We start from the raw sequence: 22,308 nt of genomic DNA on the forward strand, positions 1-22,308 counted from the left end.
TGCAACATTAAACAATACTGTATGTTCCTTGACGTCATAAATTATCGAATGCATAGAAATACATTCTTTTGAAAAGGCTCGAGGATTGAGCCTCTAATCTGAAACACATGTGACAAAATTGGTCATGTTTTTCCTCAACAACACAAATTCCATAAGAAAAAGATTTTAACAAAAAAAATTTTTTATTCCTCTTCTTCTTTTCTGCCTTTTCCCTTTTTTTCTCTTCTTTTTCTCTCCTTTTTCTCTTCCACTAAAAATCAACAAATGATGGTTGCTGGCATATGTTTAGAAAATTTAGTTTTAATATATGTGAAACATAATTTTATGACAAAGCAAATTTTATTTCGTTAAAATTATTATTTATTAAAAGTAATAGGTTCACGTCGTGATTTTGTAACCTGAAATGTTGCACTTTTTTAGGAAACGTTATTATTAAAAAAACTATATAATATTTATTGTATATTCATTAACGACATCTTACGAACAAATTTAAAATTATGCACACTGGATAATATAATATTTGATATAATTATTACTTAACAGAAACATAAATCAATTTATTCTAATAAAAAATTATTATTATATTATATTATAATTATTATTATTATATAAAATGAAATTATTGTATAAGTAAGTAATTTTTAGATATTGATTCGAATTTAAAAATTTTTCCAGTTACAAAAGTTTTACAATTTTTTGAAGCTTGTAACTTTATTCTGGAATCTTCAAAAAATTTAAGGATCACACATATTTTAATATTAATATAATTAACCTTTTTATGTAAAAATTTTTCAAAATTATTTCCAAAACGAAGGAAAATACCTCTGCCAAATTTTAATAGCAGGAAAATTATATTAATATTAAAATATGTGCAAAATCCTAAATTTTTGAAGCTTACAGAAAAAAGTTACAAGCTTTGAAAAAATGTAAAACTTTTGTAACTGGAAAAATTTTAAAATTCGAATCAATATCTAAAAATAAAATAATTATACAATAATTTCACCATTTTTCATGTAGAATAAATTGATTTATGTTTCTGGTGAATTATAATATCAAATATTTTATAGTTTTTGAATAATAAAGTTTCCTAAAAAAGTGCAACATTTAAGATTACAAAATCACGACGTGAACCTCTTACTTTTAATTAATAATAATTTTAAACGAAATAAAATTTGCACGATTATATTATGACCAATGAACTTCGAAATTCATCTAGTTTCACATATATTAAAACTAAATTTTTTAAAAATATGACAGCAACCATCATTTGATGATTTTCAGTGGATTGACCCATAAAAGGATTTCATTTAAAGAACAAAAGAAATCTTTTTTTCTTTAAATTATTTTTGTTTTGTCAATAAAAGTCTAACATTTTTAAATTTAAAAGATTCCTTTTACAATAAAACTAATTCTCTTAACCATTAAAGGAATCGCTTTAAAAGGAAATTAGTTTTATGTTTAATAGATCATTTTTCTCAGTGTACATATACTCTCCTAGGTCCTAAAAGAAGTCGGTCTTAGTAGACTTTGATTCGACTTTAAATTTCGACTCGGGATATTGCTAAACTTACTCTTATGTCTCCAATGTTTCTGTAATATTTAAGAAATATTAGCAAAATTGAGGCAAGTTTGGCAATATTGCTGCAAGTTTAGATGCTGTAGGGGTATACAAATTTTCCAAATGCCCTTTTTTGTTTTTGAGATATTCAACGTTATTCGAAAAATTTTCCAAATAAAAATCAAACGCTTAATGCATAGTGCGCTCACTGATAGTACCACTTGACAGTTCTTTGGTTGCGAAGTCTTGGTAGTTCTGTCCGGACAGTCGTACTGAAAAGACCAGTCGCAAGTCCAAAAAATTAAGCGGAGTGCAGAAAGTTGTTATAAGATGAATATTTCGTCAACGGAATTTTATGCTAAAGTGGAAGATGAAAAAAGGGAGCAGTATATTGTTCCCGTGAAAAATATTAAAAAATTTAAAGTTGAAGAGTGGAACAAAAATCAATCAGAATTAAAGTTGAAGTATTTTAAAGTAAAAATACCAATTGTAAATAGTGAAGGTGAAGAAATTATTGAAAAGAGAAAAGCAGTGGTTTTAAAAATTTCAGGTAATTATTTACAATATTTTATTAGAGTTTTATTTTCTAGTGTATTTTATTATTATCATATATTTTATTCCATTATTATATTTTGACCATTGATGTAGATGAAAAATATTAAAAAAAGTACTATACTTTGCTGAGTAATCATTCTGCTTGTTTTTGGAATATAAAATAAAAATACCTAATTTTAAAAATAATCTAGCTTAAAAATTATAATATATAAGCATCTTGTTAAAACTAATTCTTTCTATGTTCTTAGGCCTTTTCATTTCATAATTATTAGATCTTAAAAATTGTACTTTTCTATATGTAATTTGTTTAAATTGAATTTAGTTTAACACGATTTAAATAATTTTTTAACACTCCTGTTTAAAATTTAACTTCAATTTTTATAAACATTATGTAATATACTATTTTATATTATGCATTGTTTAATATTACATAAACGTATTGCTTTTTCTAAATTTTTGTAGACAACCAAACTTCCCTGGAAATTAAAAGATGTGCAGCCCCCCCAGCTCATCTTATGAATGATATTTCTGATTTGACGAATAGTGATAGTTTTGAGGACATTGACAACAATGAGGTTTCAAAGGTTAGTATTTTTCAATACAATATTTAATAATATATATTAATATACAATATATTAATAATATCGTTTCTCAGTTATATTTATTATTTCATACCACGACACTCTATCCTTTCATAAAAGGAAAGAGTTAGTTTTCATTATTTTTCTCGCGAGATTCTCGGGTTTTCAAGACTCTTTTTTGTTAGTTTCCCCAATGAAAAATTTCCGTATTGTGCCATTACTGACAACTGGCGCTATACCGCGCCATTTATATTTGCCGACACTTGGTGTGCCGGAGTTGGCGCGGTATTGGCGCAATACTGTATCAGTATTGCACCAGTATAATTATCCCAGTAAAGGTATTCCAGTATTGACCCAATGTTGGTGCAATACTGACTGACTGAAATTCAAACATCTTTTTGAAATTATGAGAAAAAATTTCTTTAGTTAGAAAAATTAATTTAATCAAATAAAACGTTTTATGAAAAAAAATAATAAATAGTTCCTATTGAGATCCCATTATCGGACTAGGCTTAAAATTTGTTAAATCAGTGTCACTTTTTGACAAAAAATTTTGAAAAAAAATTATCCGTACACTCATTGTTAAAAATGACAATTTATGTTTCAAAATTCATAAACTTATAGTAAATTTATTTAAAAAATTTTTTCGATATTTTTTTTTGAAAAGTACGTTTAAAAACAAAAATATTTGTAAAAAAAAGTCCAATTTGGTAAATTATTGACCAAGTTATAAGCATTTCAAAAAATAATATCTTGATTTTTCTCGGTTTTTCAAAAGTCTATATCTCTTTAATGGCTTTATAAAAAAAATTGAAAAAAATCATGAAAGCTTGTTTCAGCAAGTACTAAAAGAAAACAAATAGTTTAAAAAAATCGGAGATGCAAAAGCCAAATGGTCTATATATATATATATATATATATATATATAAAATGTTTGATTTAAACTGCAATTATTCTAATTATGTATCCAATTAAACTCTACGAATCGTCTAGTTATCTTATTAAAACTTATTAATATAGCAAGATGTAGTAAAATATATTTAAAACTTTTAAATTTGCCGTAACTCTTGTCGATATATTCTAGTTCATTTCAAAAATTTAATTTTTTTTATTACATGTGTGTGTTTTTGGTATCTTTGTGCTCCAAGAGCTTTGACATATCGAGATTTCATATCAGACGGAATAACATAAACAAAACTCGATCGGAGTAACGAAGGTTTTTTGTTGCCTAAAAAGTAGAGTCTCATTATCAAGTTTCTAAGAAAGTAAAAGTTAAACTAAACTGACACGTACTAATTTAAAGAACGAAATATATATAATATTTTTCAATAAAAAATTATTTTTCAAAAGTGAAAAAACAGTCAATTGCATATAAAAGATCATGTGATAATAAATTGTTAATAATAATAAAACATTATAAACTTTTTAAAGATAATTGTAAACTATTAATAATTTAAATATGTATATGCAGTAAACCCACGTATATCGAATTTGAAGCGACTAAAGAGAATAACCGACATATATAAGCGGAAATTCGATTTTTGCGATTTCGGTATACGTATGTTTTGCTGTACTTTAATATTTTCCTCTTCAATGAAGAGTTTCTTATTTAATGTCTGAAACATTAATATTGACTAAAATTGAGGCAATTTTGAGACATTATTAGTATCTTAGCTTAATATGACACTTCTTTTTTTACGTGTTGTAATAAGATATACATGAAAAACTTGTTTATACTTGCAAGTTCATATAAAATCTTTGAATTTTTACTTTTGTAGTTTATATTTATTTATTAATCTCAAAATTTGAATCACTGAATATGTCACTAATGTCAACCAGTCTCTAAATTCCAGCTATTTGAATTAGTGGTTTTCACTGACAATTAGTGCTATTTCACTGGAGAATCAGTTATTTTTAATGCAAATCAGTTAAATGGCACTGATTTTAATAGCTGGAATCAGTGAAAAGTCGCTGATTCCGAGGTATAAGTATGAGACTAATCCAAATAGCGTATATACCAGCAAATATATGATATTTCACTATACGCTGTTTGAAAAAGTGTTATACTTACAGCTGGGAATCAGCCACTTTTTATTTATTTAAATTAAGAGAGCAGGTAGCATGTAAACTAACTCTCTAAATTTGAATCAGTGAATTTCACTGCTAACTAGTTATAAGTATACCATCCAGTGAAATTTCACTGATTGGTGACAACGCAATGTTTACATGTGATCTGAATTTTTAAAAATTTAATTATTTTTTAGAGAAATAAAAAAAAGAAATCATCAACGGAGAAAGACATGAATAGAAAATTTATGGAGGAAATAATGGATCAAGAAGATGAGGAGAGTAGTCAAGAGCAATCTAATGTAAGAAATTGGGAATGTTTAAATCACTTTTTTTAAATGTTTAATTAAAGTTAAATTACTTATTTCGCTCAAGCAAAATAATCATAATAATGAAATTTTTACGCACACTCCTTATGCTCTAAAGATTAATATATAGTAATTGTTTTACAGACACAGGAAACATTGGAAACGTGCAATTCAAATCATCTACTAGTTAAAAAAATTTCAATACTGAAAAAAGAATTAGAAGAAGAAAAAAGAATAGGAAAGCATGCCATCACATTTTACGAAAGAGCCAAAGCAGAAATAAAAAAACTGCAGGAAGACAATTTTCTTCAGCAAAAGGAAATTAAGAGTATGTAGAAAAATTTTTTAGACATGTATTAAATGTTATCATATTTTAAGTAACTTTATTTTTTCCAGCATTAAAAGAGACAAAAATAGAAATGAAAAAGCTTCAAGAAGAAAATTGCCTCAACAAAAAAAAAATATGTGGTACGTTAAAGAAAAATTTTTTCTATTGTATTTCATACATTTTATTTAAATGTATTTTAATTATTTTTACTATTTTTACAGAATTGGAAGAGGCATTAATTAATCAAGAAAATTTTGATAGTGAAAATACTTCATCGCATATAGTAAGTTTGATATTATTAAAAATGTTTAAAAATTATTTAAAAAATAAATATTTAAATTTCAATACAATAGGGCAAACGTTTCTATTGTGCAGAAATTTTGAATCAAACATAATGTGACCCAGTAAAAAAAAGTATTGGGAGTGAGGGAAAAGTATAGGTACATAGTTTAGTCCCTGTGCGGTTTGGCGTGAAAACCGTATAGGGACGTTACGGCCAATACTTTTTTCTTACCGTGAATACTTTTCACCTGGATTGTTTAAATTGATGTTTGTTGATCAAAGTTTGCATTATAAATGAATAGAATGCATGTTCCAAAGTGTCAAAATACCGATTTGGAATAAGAAATGTGAAATTTTATTAAAAAGAAAAAATGTGAAATATGACCGATTTATCGACAATTTTATCATGTAAGTACTGTTCATATGATAAATTTACCATACGAGCACTACTCACATGATAAAATTGTCGATAAATTTGTCATATTTCACAGTTTTTCTTTTTAATAAAATTTCACATTTCTTATTGCAAATCGGCATTTTGACACTTCGGAACATGCATTCTATTCATTTATAATGCAAACTTTGATCAACAAACATCAATGCAAACAATCCAGGTGAAAAGTATTCACGGTAAGAAAAAAGTATTGGCCGTAACGTCCCTATACGGTTTTCACGCCAAATCGCATAGGGACTAAGCTATGTGCCTATACTTTTTCCTCACTCCCAATACTTTTTTTTACTGGGGATATAATGAAAGTATTATAATATATTCCATTTCTATAATATATTTTATTGCATTAGAATATAATATATTCTATGGTATTATCATAGCATCCGGATATTTAGGAAATATATGGAGACCCATGAATATTTCACACATTTAACTTATAAGAAAGCGGCGTTGAATCTTAAATTTTGGCAAGTAAAAATTGAGTTAAATTGATTTACGGTGAAATAGAAATTCTCTCACAATTTCATCTAAACAGATTTTTTTGTTAAATGAGAATTGTGTTAAATAGAAATTAGTTCAAATTAAAATTTTCTTTAATAAAAGCTGATTTCAGTAAATTTTGCTAAATATAAATTCGATTGTTTCAAATTCAACAATGCAAAAAATCTATTAAGTTAAATGTAGGAAATATTGATGCATTCCAATATATGACATTTAAAAGTGATTGCATAAATTGTTTAAAATAAAATATATTTAAATTTTTTTGGTGTTAATAATTAGCTATATTATAAAAATATATTTTTTTAGATTTTCTTAAACGACCGTGTTGGTGTCAATAAAGACAAATATAATCTTTTAAAAATTTCGACAAGAAAGCCATCAGTATTTATCGGCAATTTAGCGGAATTAGTTTTTGGTGCCGAAGTACTAAAAACACATTCCGTTCACGGCAAGGCCAATAACAAATCTAAAGTAACTAAAAAACCGCGACTAGAGGAAAGCAAATTACATGCAGTTTATGGTAAGATTTTGTATATTTTAAATACAGAAATAATAAATAAATAAATTTTTTATTTTGGTATATTTTAAATATATTTACTAACTAAGAATGCAGGGGACCTATACTATAATTAACAAAATTAAAAATAATTTTCGATTCAGTGTCGTTCAACATAACAACAGCTCATAAATTATTTTTTTCTTGAACCAAAAATTATAAATGTTCAAAAATTAAAGAAAATAATTTTTAAAATTACGAATTTTTGCAAGTTTTGTAAAAAAACAATATATCAAAAAATATTTTTATTAAACTATTTTTCATTTTTAGTTGGATTTTCTGAATGGGCTGAAGAACAAAGATGGACTTCCGAAGTATTTGATAAGGAGTCAAAATTCTTCTTTAGATATATAAATTATAAGAGAACATCACTTTTAAATAAAAACAGACATTTAAAAAAAAATGTGCCAAAACAATTATCAACAAATCAAGCTGTAAATGAAGAAAGAAATATCGAGTTAGACAGCGAAATAGAAGAGCAGAACGAAATAGAAAGAAGGCAGGAAGAAGAACAGAACAACGACGGAGAAGGACAAGAATATATAGAAGAACATAATGAAAACTTTAAATTGCAAAACAGATTTGACGAAATATTTCACAATGAACTTGATGAAGAACTAATTAGAGGAATGCAAGAATCAGAAATGCATGAATCCTTTGATGATGAATTCGAAAAAATGGAACCAGTTTATCAACAAGGTATAGAATAAAGTACATAAACAATACGTAAACCCAAAGTCCTAGTTCTTTTTCAAAGGAAATATTTCATTTAATCAACGAATCTCAATGATTTAAATTGAAATTGATAAAGTAATTTATAATTTTAATTCGTATTATAAAAAAAATGTTGTGCCTATTTGCAAAATTTTTAAAGCTGCCAAAATAATTTTTAAAAGTTGTTACATAAATTTACGTTAAATAGAATGCCTGACATGTAAAATTTGAAATTTATTTAAAATATGATAACATTCAAATTAATTATGTTTTATAATATTCAATAGATGGACTGCAAATTGTTGAGCCAGACGAACAGGAAATTATACAAAGAAAAAGGACAGCAAAATTCGAAGAAAAAGAAAATTTATGTAAAAGGCCGCGAAAAAAATTATTAGCAGTGGAATCAAAATGGCAACAATTACTAGGCAATAAAAAGTTGGTTGCCAATATTGGTCCCCGTTTATAATTGTACTGTTTAGTATGTACGTGCGTGATTTTAAAAAATTAGAAAACTTTGTTTTTCTAAATACTATAAAATAAAGATCTCAAGATAAGACTTTTCATATATATATATATATATATATATATATATAAAATTTTATCTAGATATCTTTATTTTAAGCAAAGAAATTAGCTCACGTACCGCACGTACGTACATCCTTAATACAATGTAAATGGTATATAAATATATATGGTATATGGTATATATGGTATATATAAATATATATAATATATATAAATAATATTTATATATCGTGTGCGTTTAATCGACTCAAACCAGGAGAGAGATTGCGAGTATCAAAGTTGCTATGATAGCAATTATTGCTATTTAGAAAATAAAAGTTAGGAAATTTATATGAAATTTGTTTAAAGCTAAGCCCACAATCTTGTTTCAATGTCAGTTTGTTGCAATAATTGTTATCATAGTAACAATGTTACTCGTACTCCCTCTCCAGGAGTCGGTAAAGTCATTTTCTATTTCTTTGTTATAAAAACGAACTGTCGATGTAGTATATTTTAGTTAATAAGTATTACGTAAGTTATTTTAATGAAGAAATATTTCAGACTAATGGTGGATATAGCATGTAGTTTAGAAAATGGTATATAAATTATACTATTTTATCTAACATTTGGAAATTATATGACATCTCGATAATAAGGCTGATTAAAAAATTAAATTTGATATTAGAAATTCTCTGATATTTTTTATGTTACATATGTAATAGAAATAACTAATTTCTATTTTTTTTAATTCCTTTTGAGAAAAATGAAAAAAAGAATATAAGTCTGTGAGAGTAACCAATTATGTACTTAAACTTAGAAATAAAATAACAAAATTATTTTTTTGAAATCAAACAGAAATAAAATTAAATTGAATAGATAAAAATTTATTTAAATAACTAAAAATCTATTATATTATAGAAATAAACTTTAATTATTTGCTTATGGCATTAAAAAAAATTTTAAAAATTATAAATGAATTCTACTTTTGGAATAGAAAATTTCCTGTTTATTGACTTTAGAAAACGAATTGTTTGGAAATGAAAAAATCATAATTGTGTTCTCTTTTACGGAATTTATTTTCTAATGTTCTATCTAATTTAAGGGTAGTGAGAAAGAAAATTTTTGATATTAAGTAGAATAAATAAATTTCAAATTTTAGGGAATACGAGATAATAATATTTTTAATTGAAGCCTTTTTACTGCGGTTCGAGTAATGTCATTTACTTTCTTTCATTTTTTCCATCAGTACATAATAGTTCAAATAAAAGTAAAGAAAGTTCATTATAAAATTAAAAATCAAAATTTTACAATTAAAAATAAAATTAGAGAATTATAATTCCTAAAGTATCATTATTATATTATATAATAAAATTTAAATAAATGAATAACTATATATAATTTCTTTTTCAAAGTAATATGGTTTCCATGACAAGTCTGAAATAGCATTTTTGTTTATCCACCAAGCAATTTGTTAAGAAAAATGTAAAATCTTTTATTTCTTATTATTATTATGTGTAACCCTAATCTAAAGTAATGTAATAATTATTTTGTATAAATATTTAATGGAATTTAATTTAATAAAAAATGTTGAACATTGAAACGCAATATTTATTTATTTTAACTTCAGTAGTAGTAGTAGTAGTAGTAAAATAACTGGTGAGAAAGGGTCAGAAAAAATTCAAATATGGACACAAAAAGTCAAAAGTTGTTCACAAAATGGTCAGGATATATATTACAAATGGTCAGGATTTACGTGAGAAATGGTCACAGCTATGGGCGGGGCTAATAGAGAGGAGGGGATCCTGACCATTTTGAGCAATACCCTGACCAATTTTAGTCATTTTCTGACCAAATTCATCCAGAAACGTAAGAAAACTGGATTAAAATGGTCAGGCAGTCTGACCAGTTTTGTGAACTATCCTGACTTTATTTTTAGTAGGGTTATTACACGTAATTACAGAGTATTACACATTATTACAGAGATATTACAGCACCGTAATAATGCATTATTACACGGTATTACACGTTATTACACAAGTATTACAGGAAGAGTGTACACTTGACTACCTGAGTAAATTCCCCCTCGTAAGTCGATTAATAGCTTTTTTATACGTTTTTTTACATGTCTACCTAATGTCTACCTAAAGTCCGCTTAGTTAAGTAGACATTACGCAAATCGAATCCACCATTTTAAAATGGTGCCGATATAAATATTGCAAATAAAATTGAAGAAACACCACTTCATGTCGCCACTGAAGTAAATAACATTCAGCTTGTTGATATTCTTTTAAAAAATGGTGCAGATGTAAATATTTCAAGTCAATATGGAGGAACACCACTTTATGTTGCCACTAAATTAAATAACATTCAATTTGTTGAAATTCTTTTAAAAAATTGTGCCGATGTAAATATTGCAAATCACTTAAGAGAAACACCACTTCATGTCGCCACTGAAGTAAATAACATTCAGCTTGTTGATATTCTTTTAAAAAATGGTGCAGATATAAATATTTCAAGTAAATTTGGAGAAACACCACTTTATGTCGCCACTAAATTAAATAAACGTTTAGATGTTGTAAAACACTTGATAGAAAACGGCGCAAAAGTAAGCCGTAAACCTGTCCTTGAAGAAGCACTTGTCTTTGGCAGTTTGGAAATATTTATTAACATGCAATTCAACAATAATTGCAAAAACATGTCCATGTGATTCTGAACTTCATTCAGCTGTGCGCGAGCGAGTCAAGTAGAAATTGTTGAAGAAATCATAAAAAAAGAAGCGAGTAAAGTAAAATCTGATCTTAGATCTTGCGGATGTGCAGTTTATATTGCTGTTGAAAATGAAAACGAAGAAATCCTTAAAATTCTACTAACAGCGGGTTTTTCAACTAAAAATTTTCTTGGATTAAATCCGCTTCATGTGGCAGCAACATTCAAGCATACACGCTTAGTAGAATTGCTCTTGAAATTTGGTGCCAACATTAATTTACAAACAGATGAACATAAAATCACCCCCTTGGATTTTGCAGCAGCTGCAGGTCATGCAAATATGGTTAAATTTCTTTTAGATGTCGGTGCTAATCCAATGGTAAACAGGATTTCGGATTTGACTTCACTTCATTATGCACTACAAAGATTACCAGACAACGCTATAATGAAACGTGTGTTACTCCTTTAATGTTTCAAAATTTGTTAAAAATTACAGAAATTTTATTAATTGCCGGAGTTAATAAAATCGACGAAGATAATTATAAAAAATTAATAATAAATGCCATTAAATTAACAGTTTCTAGCGATGATGAACAGAATTTATCTTGTTTTAACTCAAAAGAAATATCAAAGGAAGGGAATATAAATGACGAGAAAAATAATGAAAAAGGAGAATTTCGTCCCGAAATTATTAGATGCCTGCTGAATTATTTAAAAGAAAATAAAGTCAATGGTGTGTTAGATAATTTGTCATATTGCAACCCAAAAATTAGTTCAAAAATTGCAAATGTTATTATGGAATACTATGATTACAGAAATATATCTCTTTCGAGCACAAATTATTGGATAACTGTACACGTGATCGATCAAATTGAGGATATCCATTATCTTTTGAACTTTATACGCTCTGCTCCAATCAATATTTTAAAGATGTATGTTGCGCGACTAGAGCTACTTCCTTGCGATCAAGAAGCGGAGAAAAAGAAAGTCAATTTTTATAATCAATCCTCCGAATATCTCGATTGGCGAAATGAATGTCAAAAACAGATAATAAATATGCAAAACTCGGGGACAACAGGCCACTAAACAAAACCAAACCAAACCAAATATGCAAAAAACAAAAATTATCGACGAATCAAATGTGACTTTTTACGATATTTTAATGAAATCTATTAAGAAAGTTTCGATTAAAATAAGAAACGAGAGATTATTAAATAGCTTAGAATTATCGATCGAGAAATTTCCAATTTATGCTGACTTTTTTAAGATACGTGTTAGTAAAGGTAAACAAAGAAATGAATTAATTGATATGTGCGTAAATGATATGTTTCATCTTATTGAAAAGAATTATAAAATTACATTTTGTCCTGAAGAGGTATCCAACAAATTTTACAATATCTTTCAGTAAGCGAACTTCGAAAATTATCAATGGCGTGTTCATTATTTTCGTGATAAAAAAAGTGGAAATTTTAATTCTTTTTTTTTTTTAATTTGTCGTATTTACTACTTATATTTTTGTACTCGAAATTATATTTAAGAAATTAAAAATAACGCTTTAATTTACCCACCATCGAAAAAGATGACAAAAATTTATAATATTTCGTTGAGAATAAATATTATTTTTGAAATAAAGAATCTTTTATAATTTAAATAATGTTACAATAAAATTGAAATTAAGAATTTTCAATATTAGAATAATAAATTTATTATAATAATATTAGATTTATTTTTATTTCACCTTCAAAAATTTAAGTCATAAACCATTATGTAACATAAAAACAAAAATTAATTAATTGTAAAAGCTGTTTTAATTTTTTTTATATATTGTTTATAATTATAGGTATAATATTTATTATACAGGGTCATCAAAATGTATCAGATTTCACTCTTGAAAAAAATAAATCGACTTTTTCTATATTTAAAACACAACAAACGTTCATTTTTAGAATATTTTTTTGGGGTTATCTTTGTGTATTTTAACTCTAAAGTGACAAACATAACCTAAAATTTTTTTTGCCAATAAAGTCCCATTCACCGTATGAAGAATTAAAAATTATTTTTTTAAAAGTTTTTTGTATAATTTAATTTTAAACGTTACTATGTAAGTAAATACTTATTTACACCTGTTGTTGGATAATTTAACATAAAATATAAACAATGATTTTTTTTAACTTTATAAAAATAATGAAAATAATATACAATAAAATTGATTAGTAAAAAAATGTTTTAAAACATTTTATTATTTCGAAAAACAAAATTTTTATAATTATATAAAAATGTGTTTGGCAAAAAGTAAACAAGGATAAAAGTAATTTAAAAATAAAACGAAATAAAAGTGAAAATATAAAAAATAATAATTAAATATAAATTTTAATTTAACAACTGAAATGCATACTGAAAATTCCGAAGGGGAAAAATTTTAAATAAACATTTCATTTTTAAAACAGGAAAACCTTTTTTTTCAAAAAAAAAACAATAATATAATAATTTAAAAAATTGTCAATTTTTCGTGAGTATATAAATTGCGAGAAATTTGTTTTCAACATCAATTTTAAGTTTTGTTTTCAAGAAGACTAACAATCTGAGCAATAACAAAAAAAGGTAAAATTATTTAAAGATTTTAAAAAATTTTTGATTAATTTAAATTTTAATATTTAATTACATATGTAGATGAAATACACACTCATACTATTGTGCATTGGACTTTTCGTCTTAGTCGTAGATGCTAATCATGATTGTGCAGGCGTTGGTGAACGTGTAAATAATTTTTTTTTAATAATAATCAACCCTAAATCGTTATTTTTAAATTTTATTTTATATATTATATGATTTTTATTTATATATTTTATTGTACTTTGGAAATTTATAAAAAAATTTAAAGAAAACAAATTTTTTTCAACTTATAAAAACACATATGTAATTTTAAAAAAATAATTTCTAATTTCAAGTGTCATAAAAATCGACAATGCTGCCGTAATCTTCTATGCAATGACAGGGAAAAAAAATGTGTGAGAAGAAGCAGTCCTGAAGATTGCCTACGAGAGAGACAAGGAGTAATAAAAATTTATTAATTAATTATTTTAAAAAAAAATTATTTTAAAAAATTAATTTTTTTCAATTGAAATTTAGTGATGATTTCAAATTAATTTGTTATTTAATTTACAGTGTCAGAATGACAAACAATGTTGTCGTAATCTTCGCTGTAATGAAGAAAAAAGATGTGAAAAGCGAAGGGGATGAGACATTGAATTTTACAAATCAATTTTGTTCACGACTGGATGGTTTAAAGTTGGTCAAACAGACCAAAAAGTGAAGAGATTTCAAAATTCAATTATTAAAAAAAAAAAAAAAATTATTTAATAGACAATATATAAAAAAATCTACAACTTTTTTCCCCTACTTTGTAATTCGAATATTTAAAATAAAGACAAAATACTATTAAATTTGCTTTTTTAAAATTTAATTTACTCTGAATGACAAAACACTCGTTGACATTCGTTAATCAGAAAATTCGTTGAAATAATGCCTAAAATTAATTTGTTAAAATTTTTATTTGCTAGAAAATAGAATTTCATTATAGATAGAATTTTCACCAAATTTTTTTTTATCAGAATTTCTAATTTCAATTTTTCTAAATATAGAAATTTGTTTAAATGAAATTTCTGATAAATAATAATTTTGGAAAATTAAAAATTTCACTAAAATTAAATTATATATATATGAATATTTATTAAATGGTAAATTGTAACAAATTAATTTTAAATATTCATGCATCTCAAATTTTCCCATTCTCCTTGTCTTCGTAAAAATTTTATTTCCTCATGCTTTTTTTTTTTTAACAAATTAGTTAAAGTTATTCTTCGAATTTCGTAAAAATTTATTTTTTATCGTGTTCGTAAAAAAAAAATTTTTTAATTAAAAAAAAAAAAATAGAAACTAAAACAAAAATAAAGACATATTTACTTGTATAATATATCTCTGTTTCAAAATTCGAAATTGAAATTAAAGAGAGATTTTAATAAAACTTAGTATAATATAATTTTCTTGAATAAATTATTGTCATTCAAGTTTTAAGCCATTTTGAAAGAGAAATATTTATATATAGAGAAATTAATTTTTTTTTACCTCTTTATAAAAAAGATCTGCATTGTCTTCAATTTGATAAGCAAGAATATGTGTATGTGTTCCAACAAGAAGAAATTCTCTTTCATCTTCTTCAAGTCGTCCAATGCATAATGCTGTGACCTATAAAAGCAAAATAATCATTATTTATTAATTATTACAACATGGTTGCCAAGGATCAGGAAAATCATTGAAAAGTGAACAAAATTTTATAAAAAGTACTGGAAAAATATCAAATTTCTAAAAATGATACTAAAAATAATAATTTTTTAAATTTTCAATTCAAAATTTTGCTTTTAAAAATTATTGTCTTACATTTTTATAATTGTAGGCCTCGGATTAACTTTTGAAAAAAAAAGTCATTTTAATTGATTTACATTATAAGAAAAGTATAAAAAGTCCATTTCTTTACTTTCAATAAATTTAATTAGTTGATAAATATTTTATTATTATTAACAATCTTTTTTTATTAGAAATTAAAAAAAAATTTATTAATTTCTTAATAAGAATGTTGCACAGAAGTATTTTCAAGAATTTTTCTTTTTAAACCACCGAATTAAAATGAAACAAATTTTCATGATTTCAATTTAGTTTCAAAACATTATTTTCAAAAATAATTTAAAGTTACATTAAAAAAAAAAAAAAGAAAGTTTTTCAAGTCTCGTTTATGCACATTATTTGAATTCAGAATTTCAAAAAATGTTTTAAATAATTAAATTTTCGAAAAAATTTAATTAAAATATTAAAAAAAAATTAATTTTAAATGAAAATTTGTGAAATAATTAAATTTCAGAAGATTTTTAATTAAAATTTTTAAATTAATTGAATTTGGAAGAGTTTAATTTAAAATTTTTAGAAATTAATTGAATTTGAGAAGATTTTCAATTGAAATTTTTATAAATTTGAATTAATGAATTTTTTTTACAAATTTCAGACAATAATTGAATTTTAGAGAATTTTCAATTGAAATATGTTCCAAATAATTGAATTTTGAGAGAGTTAGAGTTAAGATTTTTAGAAATAATTGCATTTTTTGAAATTTCAAAAATTATAATTTTATTGTAAATATAAACATTAATTAAAAAATGATTTAAATAATTGAAGTTTTAGAAAAATTAGATTAAAACTGTTAAAATAATTAATTAAACAAAAAATTATATAGATAAAAATTTGGGAACAAAATTTTCAATTGAATTTGCATTCAATTAATTATTTAATTACTAATTGAATTTGAAAGAGTTCGAGTTAAAATTTTTTTTCGAAGTAATTAAATTTCAGAAGATTTTAAATTGAAATTTTCATAAAAATTTTCATTGTTAACATTTTTTTTACAAATTTTAAAGAATAACAGAATTTTTTAGTATTTTTAATTGAAATTTTTTGTTTCTCTGAATTGTTGAAAAACTGTATTAAAGTAATTTAAAAAAAATAATTTAGCAAAGAATTTTAAATAAAATTTTTAGAAATAATTGAATTATAGAGAATTTTAAATTGAAAAATGTTTTAAAAAATTGAATTTTCGATTTTTGAAATTTTCTCAATATTAAAATTTTAATAAACTTGAATTATTGAAATTTTTTAAAAATCATATAAACAAACATTTTATCTTAAAGAATTAATAATTAAAAAACGTTTTATGTAATTGAATTTTTGAAAAATTTAATTGAAGTTATTCGAAATAGTTAATTGAAAAAGAAATTAAAGTTATAGCAATTTTAGAAATAATTATGTTTTGAAAGAGCAATTGTTTAAATTTTTGGAACTAATTGAATTTCAGGAGATTTTTAATTAAAATTTTCGTAAATTGGAATTTCTTTAGATATTTTATAATCATTAAACAATAATTAAACTTTGAGGAATTTTGAATTGAAAAATGTTTGAAATAATTGAATTTTCGAAAATGTTGATTAAAATATTATATAATAATAAAATGCTTGGTCTGTCCTTCTGTCCTTCTGTCCTTTTTCTCATTTTTGCCAAAGTTGTATAATTGTGTTTCCAAATTTCGGAATAAGTTTCTTTAAAATTCCAAATTCGAAAATTCAATTCACGAAGCTGAAGTACACAACGTTTACCAACGAAATTTTTTTTAAAGTTGTATATTCATTCAAAAATTCTATACAAAAAATTTATGATGAGAAAAAAGATGCGCCAGGAAATTTCGTACAAGATAGTAATTTGAAAAAAATTTATTTTTAAAAATTAATTTTTAAGGTACCAGGGGCCAACGAATACCTATTAAATAGTAATTATAAAAACACAGGCCTCGAATCAACTTAAAGACACAAAAAAGTCGTTTTAGTCGATTTATATTCCAAAAAAAAGTGGATTTGTTTTTTATTTTAACAAAAATATTTTACAGATATTTAAATAAAAAAATTTTTTTTTTAATAATAATCCTTTTCGAAGGGTTAAAGTTGAAATTTTTAGAAATAATTAAATTTCAAAAGATATTGTTAATTTTCAAACAATTATTAAATTTTACAGAACTAAAAATAATTTATCAAACAATTTTTGGAAAACATTTTTTAAATTTAATTGAATTTTCAAAGATTTAAAATTGAGATTTTTGAAATTAATTGAAACTTTAAGTGTTTTGTAATTAAAATTTTAGATGATTTCACTAAAAATTTATTAGAAAATGCGGACAAAATACAATAATTTGAAAATCATTTTTAATTGAAAAATAGTTTCAGATAGTTGAATTTTCAAAGAATATTATTAAAATAGTTAAAAATAATTGAATTTTCTTAGAGTTATAATTGAAATTATTAAATTAAAAAAAAAAATTTTTCGATGGAAAATTTTAGAAATAATTAAATTTTAGATGCTTTTAAATTCAAATTATTGAAAATTCAATTAATTTTGAATTCAAATTTTGGAAAATAATTGAATATTAGTTAATTTTGAATTGAAAATTTGGAAAATAATTGAATTTCAGTTTAAATTTTGGAAAATAATTGTACTTTAGTTGAATTTTAGTTGATTTTGAATTGAAATTTTCGAAAATTATTGAATTATAGTAGATTTTAAATTGAAATTTTCGAAAATTATTGAATTGAAAATTTGGAAAATAATTAAATTTTAGTTGATTTTGAATTGAAATTTTCGAAAATTATTGAATTTTAGTAGATTTTGAATTGAAAATTTGGAAAATAATTGAATTTTTATTGATTTTAAATTAAAATTTTTAAAAATAATGAAATTTTATTTGATTTTAAATTGAAAATTTTTGGGAAATAATTGAATTTTAATTGAAATTTTGAATAATAATTTAATTGAAGTTCATTTTTGATTGAAAATTTGGATAATTAATTTTGAATAGAAATTTTAGAAAATAATTGAATTTCAATTAAAATTTTTCAAAATAATTGAATTTTAAATGATTTTGAATTGAAATTTTTGAAAATAATTGAATTTCAATTGAAATTTTTGGAAAATAATTGAATTTTAGTTGATTTTCCATTGAAATTTTGGAAAAGTAATTGAATTTTAGTTGACTTTGAATTGAAATTTTGGAAAATAATTGATTTTGAATTGAAAATTTGGAAAATAATTGATTTTAAATCGAAAATTTTGAAAATAATTCAATTTTAGTTGATTTTGAATTGCAAATTTTGAAAATAATTGAATTTCAATTGAAATCATAGAAAATAATTGAATTTTAGTTAATTTTCAATTGAAATTTTGGAAAATAATTGAATTTTAGTTGATTTTGAATTGAAATTTTGGAAAATAATTGAATTTTAATTGATTTTGAATTGAAAATTTTGGGAAATAATTGAATTTTAATTGAAATTTTGGATAATAATTTAATTTAAGTTCATTTTTGATTGAAAATTTAAATAATTAATTTTGAATAGAAATTTTAGAAAATAATCGACTTTTATTTCATTTTAAATTGAAAACTTGGTAAATAATTAATTTTTAAATTGAAAATTTTTGATAATTATTGAATTTTAATTAATTTTAAATTAAAATTTCTTGTAATAATTGAATTTTGGTTTATTTTGAATTGAAATTTTTAAAAAATAATTCAATTTTATTGTGATATTGTTTTTTTTAAATTATAAACAATTGTTAAATTTCATAAAAATTTTAATTGAAAAATAATTTTGATATAATTGAATGTGTGATGTATTTCATTAAAATTATTAAAAATAATTAATTTAGTGAAGAATCATTTTAGTTCAAAATTTGTTAAATAATTGAATCGAAGAAGATCTGAAGAAGATCTACATTTTATACTAAAAAAATGTGTTTTATTTACATTTTTTTTCAAAAAAATGTCGCATTTTGTTAAAATAAGTCGATAAAAGTTGTATTTTTGAAAAAAGTCGGAAAAAGTCGTATAATCCGAGGCCTGTAAACATATAATTTTCATTATTATCATTTAATATGTAATAATATTCTAATAAATTAAATTATTATTGATAATATTAATCTTTAATTTCTTTATAACAAACAATTAAATAGTCAATTTGGCGCGCTTGCGCGCGTTTAATTTTGCTAGTTTAAAATAAAATAATTCAAAAAATTTCAATTTTAGATAGAAAATTTAAAAATAATTTTATTTTAGAAGAGTTCGAGTGAAAAATTTTAGAAATAATAATTGAATTTCCTCAGATTATTAATTAAAACTTTCATTTTGAATTGGTGAGATTTTTTTAAAAAATATAAGACAAAAATTTAATTTTATTGAATGTTTAATTGAAAACTATTTTTAATCATGTAATTTTCGAAGAATTTGTTTTAAATTATTGAAAATAATTAATTTTGCAAACAATTCAAGTTAATATAGGGTAACTGCACCAGTGGTGGATCAGTTAAGCCCCTTAACTTTCTTATTTTGACTTTGAAGTTCTGTATAGGTTGTTTTTAGACAAATTCGAGGTTATTCTTTATAGTATTATGGACCAGATAGTTCCAATAGACATTTCCTTCAAGGTTAGACTTAATTTTGACACCTACGTTTACTTTAATGCTCCATCAAAGATAATTTTCAATGATCCTATTCTGGATCACTGTTTGCACCAGTCATGGTTATAGATTGCTCCAGTGGTGGATCACTTAAAAAATCATACTAAAAAACATTGCATTTTAAAATTACGAGACTGAGACGTTTTGCAACTTTTATAAGGCTTTACGGACAGATTTTCAAATTCACTTTCCTATCCATATCCCCTCCTCTTTCATTTCTATAACTATAATGTGACTAAATATTAATTAATCATCTTTTTATTAGAATTTTTGGTAATAAATAAAAAGAAACTCTTAAAGCTTCAGTTTCAATGATAAATAACATTTATTAATTCTGGGTATTTTAATTCATCAAAAATTTAACAATTTGAAATCAGGGGGTCTATTACGTAACTTTCCCACTTCCCACATCTCACTTCCCACATTTTACATCCCACATCTCACTTCCTACATTTTACATCCCACTTCTCAATTCCCACATCTCACTTCCCACATTTTACATCCCACTTCTCACTTCCCACATTTTACATACCACTTCCCACATCCAACATCTTGTGGGAAATGGGAGAGATGTGAGAAGTGGGATATAAAAGGTGGGAAGCGTGATACGAAAAGTGTAATGTACAATGTGAAGTGTGAAAAGTGAAATGTGAGAAGTGGGATGTGAAATGTGGGAAGTGAGATGTGGAATGTGAAATATGGGATGTGGGAAGTGGGATGTGGTATGTGAAATATGGGAAGTGGGAAGTGGATATGAAATATGGGAAGTGAGAAGTGAGATGTAAAATATGGGATGTGGGAAGTGGGATGTAAAATGTGAGAAGTGGGATGTATAATGTAGGAAGTGAGATGTGGGATTTGGGAAGTGGAATGTAAAATGTGGGAAGTGAGATGTGGGATGTGGGATGTAAAATGTGGGAAGTGAGATGTGGGATGTGGGAAAGTTACGTAATCGACCCCCAGGTGTTAACAATTAATAAACATTTGAATTAGTGTTAATTAAAATTTAACTCATAAAATTTTCAATAAAACAATGCGTCAACAGGCGAAAAGTAGGACTGATCCACCACTAGATTTTGTTACTTTTTTGGTTCCAGTCGTGGATCACCCGAAAACAATGGACACGCGCTACTTACAGACGTAAATATTGTTCTCAGGGCTCTATGGGGATGAAACGAAATGCCTCCTATTGTGAAAAGAATTAAAAATTGTCCTAAAATGGCTCCAAAGCTTTCTATTCCAAAATATACTCTTAACTTACATGTTAAGGAAAACTCTTGTTTTCTGTCACCACTTTAGTAATTGTTGTCCTGCTTTCTTTGCGATGAATTTAAAAAATTTTTTAAATTGTAATATTGATCTGTATAACTTTCTTAACAATTACCGACACTTGCGGTTCATTTATTTACAAACGTGTAAACACAAATGACCATTTTTCTCGCAGTTGATCCACCACTGGTGCATGATCCACCACTGGTGCAGTTACCCTATTTTTTAAATAATTTAATTTAAAAAAATAAAAAAAGTCGTGCAATTTGAGGTTTGTTATTAAAAATCTCTTTTGAAATATTTTCATTATGTTCAGGGAAAAAATTTTAATTTTGACTGGAAATCAGGGAAAAACAAAATAATATTTTTGTATCAACCGTGTATTAATTTAAATTATTTATTATTAACTCTTTTTATTATTAATATTCTTAACATTTATATAAAAAATAAAAAAAGTTATTTATTATAGTTATTATATTATTATTATTATTTTTTTTTTGTTTTGAAAATAAGAATAATTATTTAAAAATTAATTAACCTGCTGGCCAATATGTAATTCTGCTATTTCACCGCTCCAGGATAAACGGCCGACGGATTGTGAATTTCCAAATAGTTCTTCTGATGATCTATGAGGACTGTGAACAATAATATTACCACCGGAAGTGGCTGCCGTTAAACATGCATGTGAACCATCAAATTTACCAGTTGCAATTAAACTTAATTCAACGCGTCTTTGTAAATTTAAAGAAAATGATGCCATTATATATTTTTTGTAATAAAAACACACACTGTCTATACTTTTGAACAGGTGCAACTGACAACA

The 22,308-nt window shown here is 24.2% G+C and overlaps 2 protein-coding genes across 3 annotated transcripts in view; one reads left to right on the forward strand and one right to left on the reverse strand.

Annotated features, from left to right (window-relative positions):
- LOC127286812 (Bardet-Biedl syndrome 2 protein homolog) overlaps positions 1-22,308 on the reverse strand; it is a 61,020-nt gene extending 38,712 nt beyond the window's left edge. For both annotated transcript variants that reach the window (XM_051313411.1, XM_051313410.1), the window contains exons 1-2: positions 22,024-22,308; positions 15,240-15,359 (exon numbers count right to left, since the gene is read on the reverse strand). In XM_051313411.1, coding sequence (XP_051169368.1) covers positions 15,240-15,359; positions 22,024-22,245 — 342 coding nt within the window. In that variant the 5' untranslated portion in view covers positions 22,246-22,308. The remainder of the gene's footprint in view (positions 1-15,239; positions 15,360-22,023) is intronic.
- On the forward strand, positions 1,667-9,343 carry LOC127286816 (interaptin-like). Its single transcript, XM_051313416.1, has 9 exons — positions 1,667-2,108; positions 2,576-2,697; positions 4,959-5,063; positions 5,214-5,397; positions 5,466-5,537; positions 5,619-5,680; positions 6,938-7,151; positions 7,458-7,886; positions 8,189-9,343. The coding sequence occupies exons 1-9, from the start codon at positions 1,889-1,891 to the stop codon at positions 8,368-8,370; spliced, it is 1,590 nt and encodes a 529-aa protein (XP_051169373.1). The 5' UTR covers positions 1,667-1,888; the 3' UTR covers positions 8,371-9,343.

Source organism: Leptopilina boulardi, unplaced genomic scaffold (assembly GCF_019393585.1).
Source record: "Leptopilina boulardi isolate dan_hultmark-lab unplaced genomic scaffold, ZJU_Lbou_2.1 LbouV2_362, whole genome shotgun sequence".
Lineage (NCBI taxonomy): Eukaryota > Metazoa > Arthropoda > Insecta > Hymenoptera > Figitidae > Leptopilina > Leptopilina boulardi.

Bases quoted from the DNA above. Each gene is read 5' to 3' on its own strand.
- LOC127286816 (XM_051313416.1), top strand. From the start codon at position 1,889: ATGAATATTTCGTCAACGGAATTTTATGCTAAAGTGGAAGATGAAAAA. The intron at 2,698-4,958 runs GTTAGTATTTTT...ATTATTTTTTAG, and splicing joins ACAACAATGAGGTTTCAAAG to AGAAATAAAAAAAAGAAATC. The intron at 5,538-5,618 runs GTACGTTAAAGA...CTATTTTTACAG, and splicing joins CAACAAAAAAAAAATATGTG to AATTGGAAGAGGCATTAATT.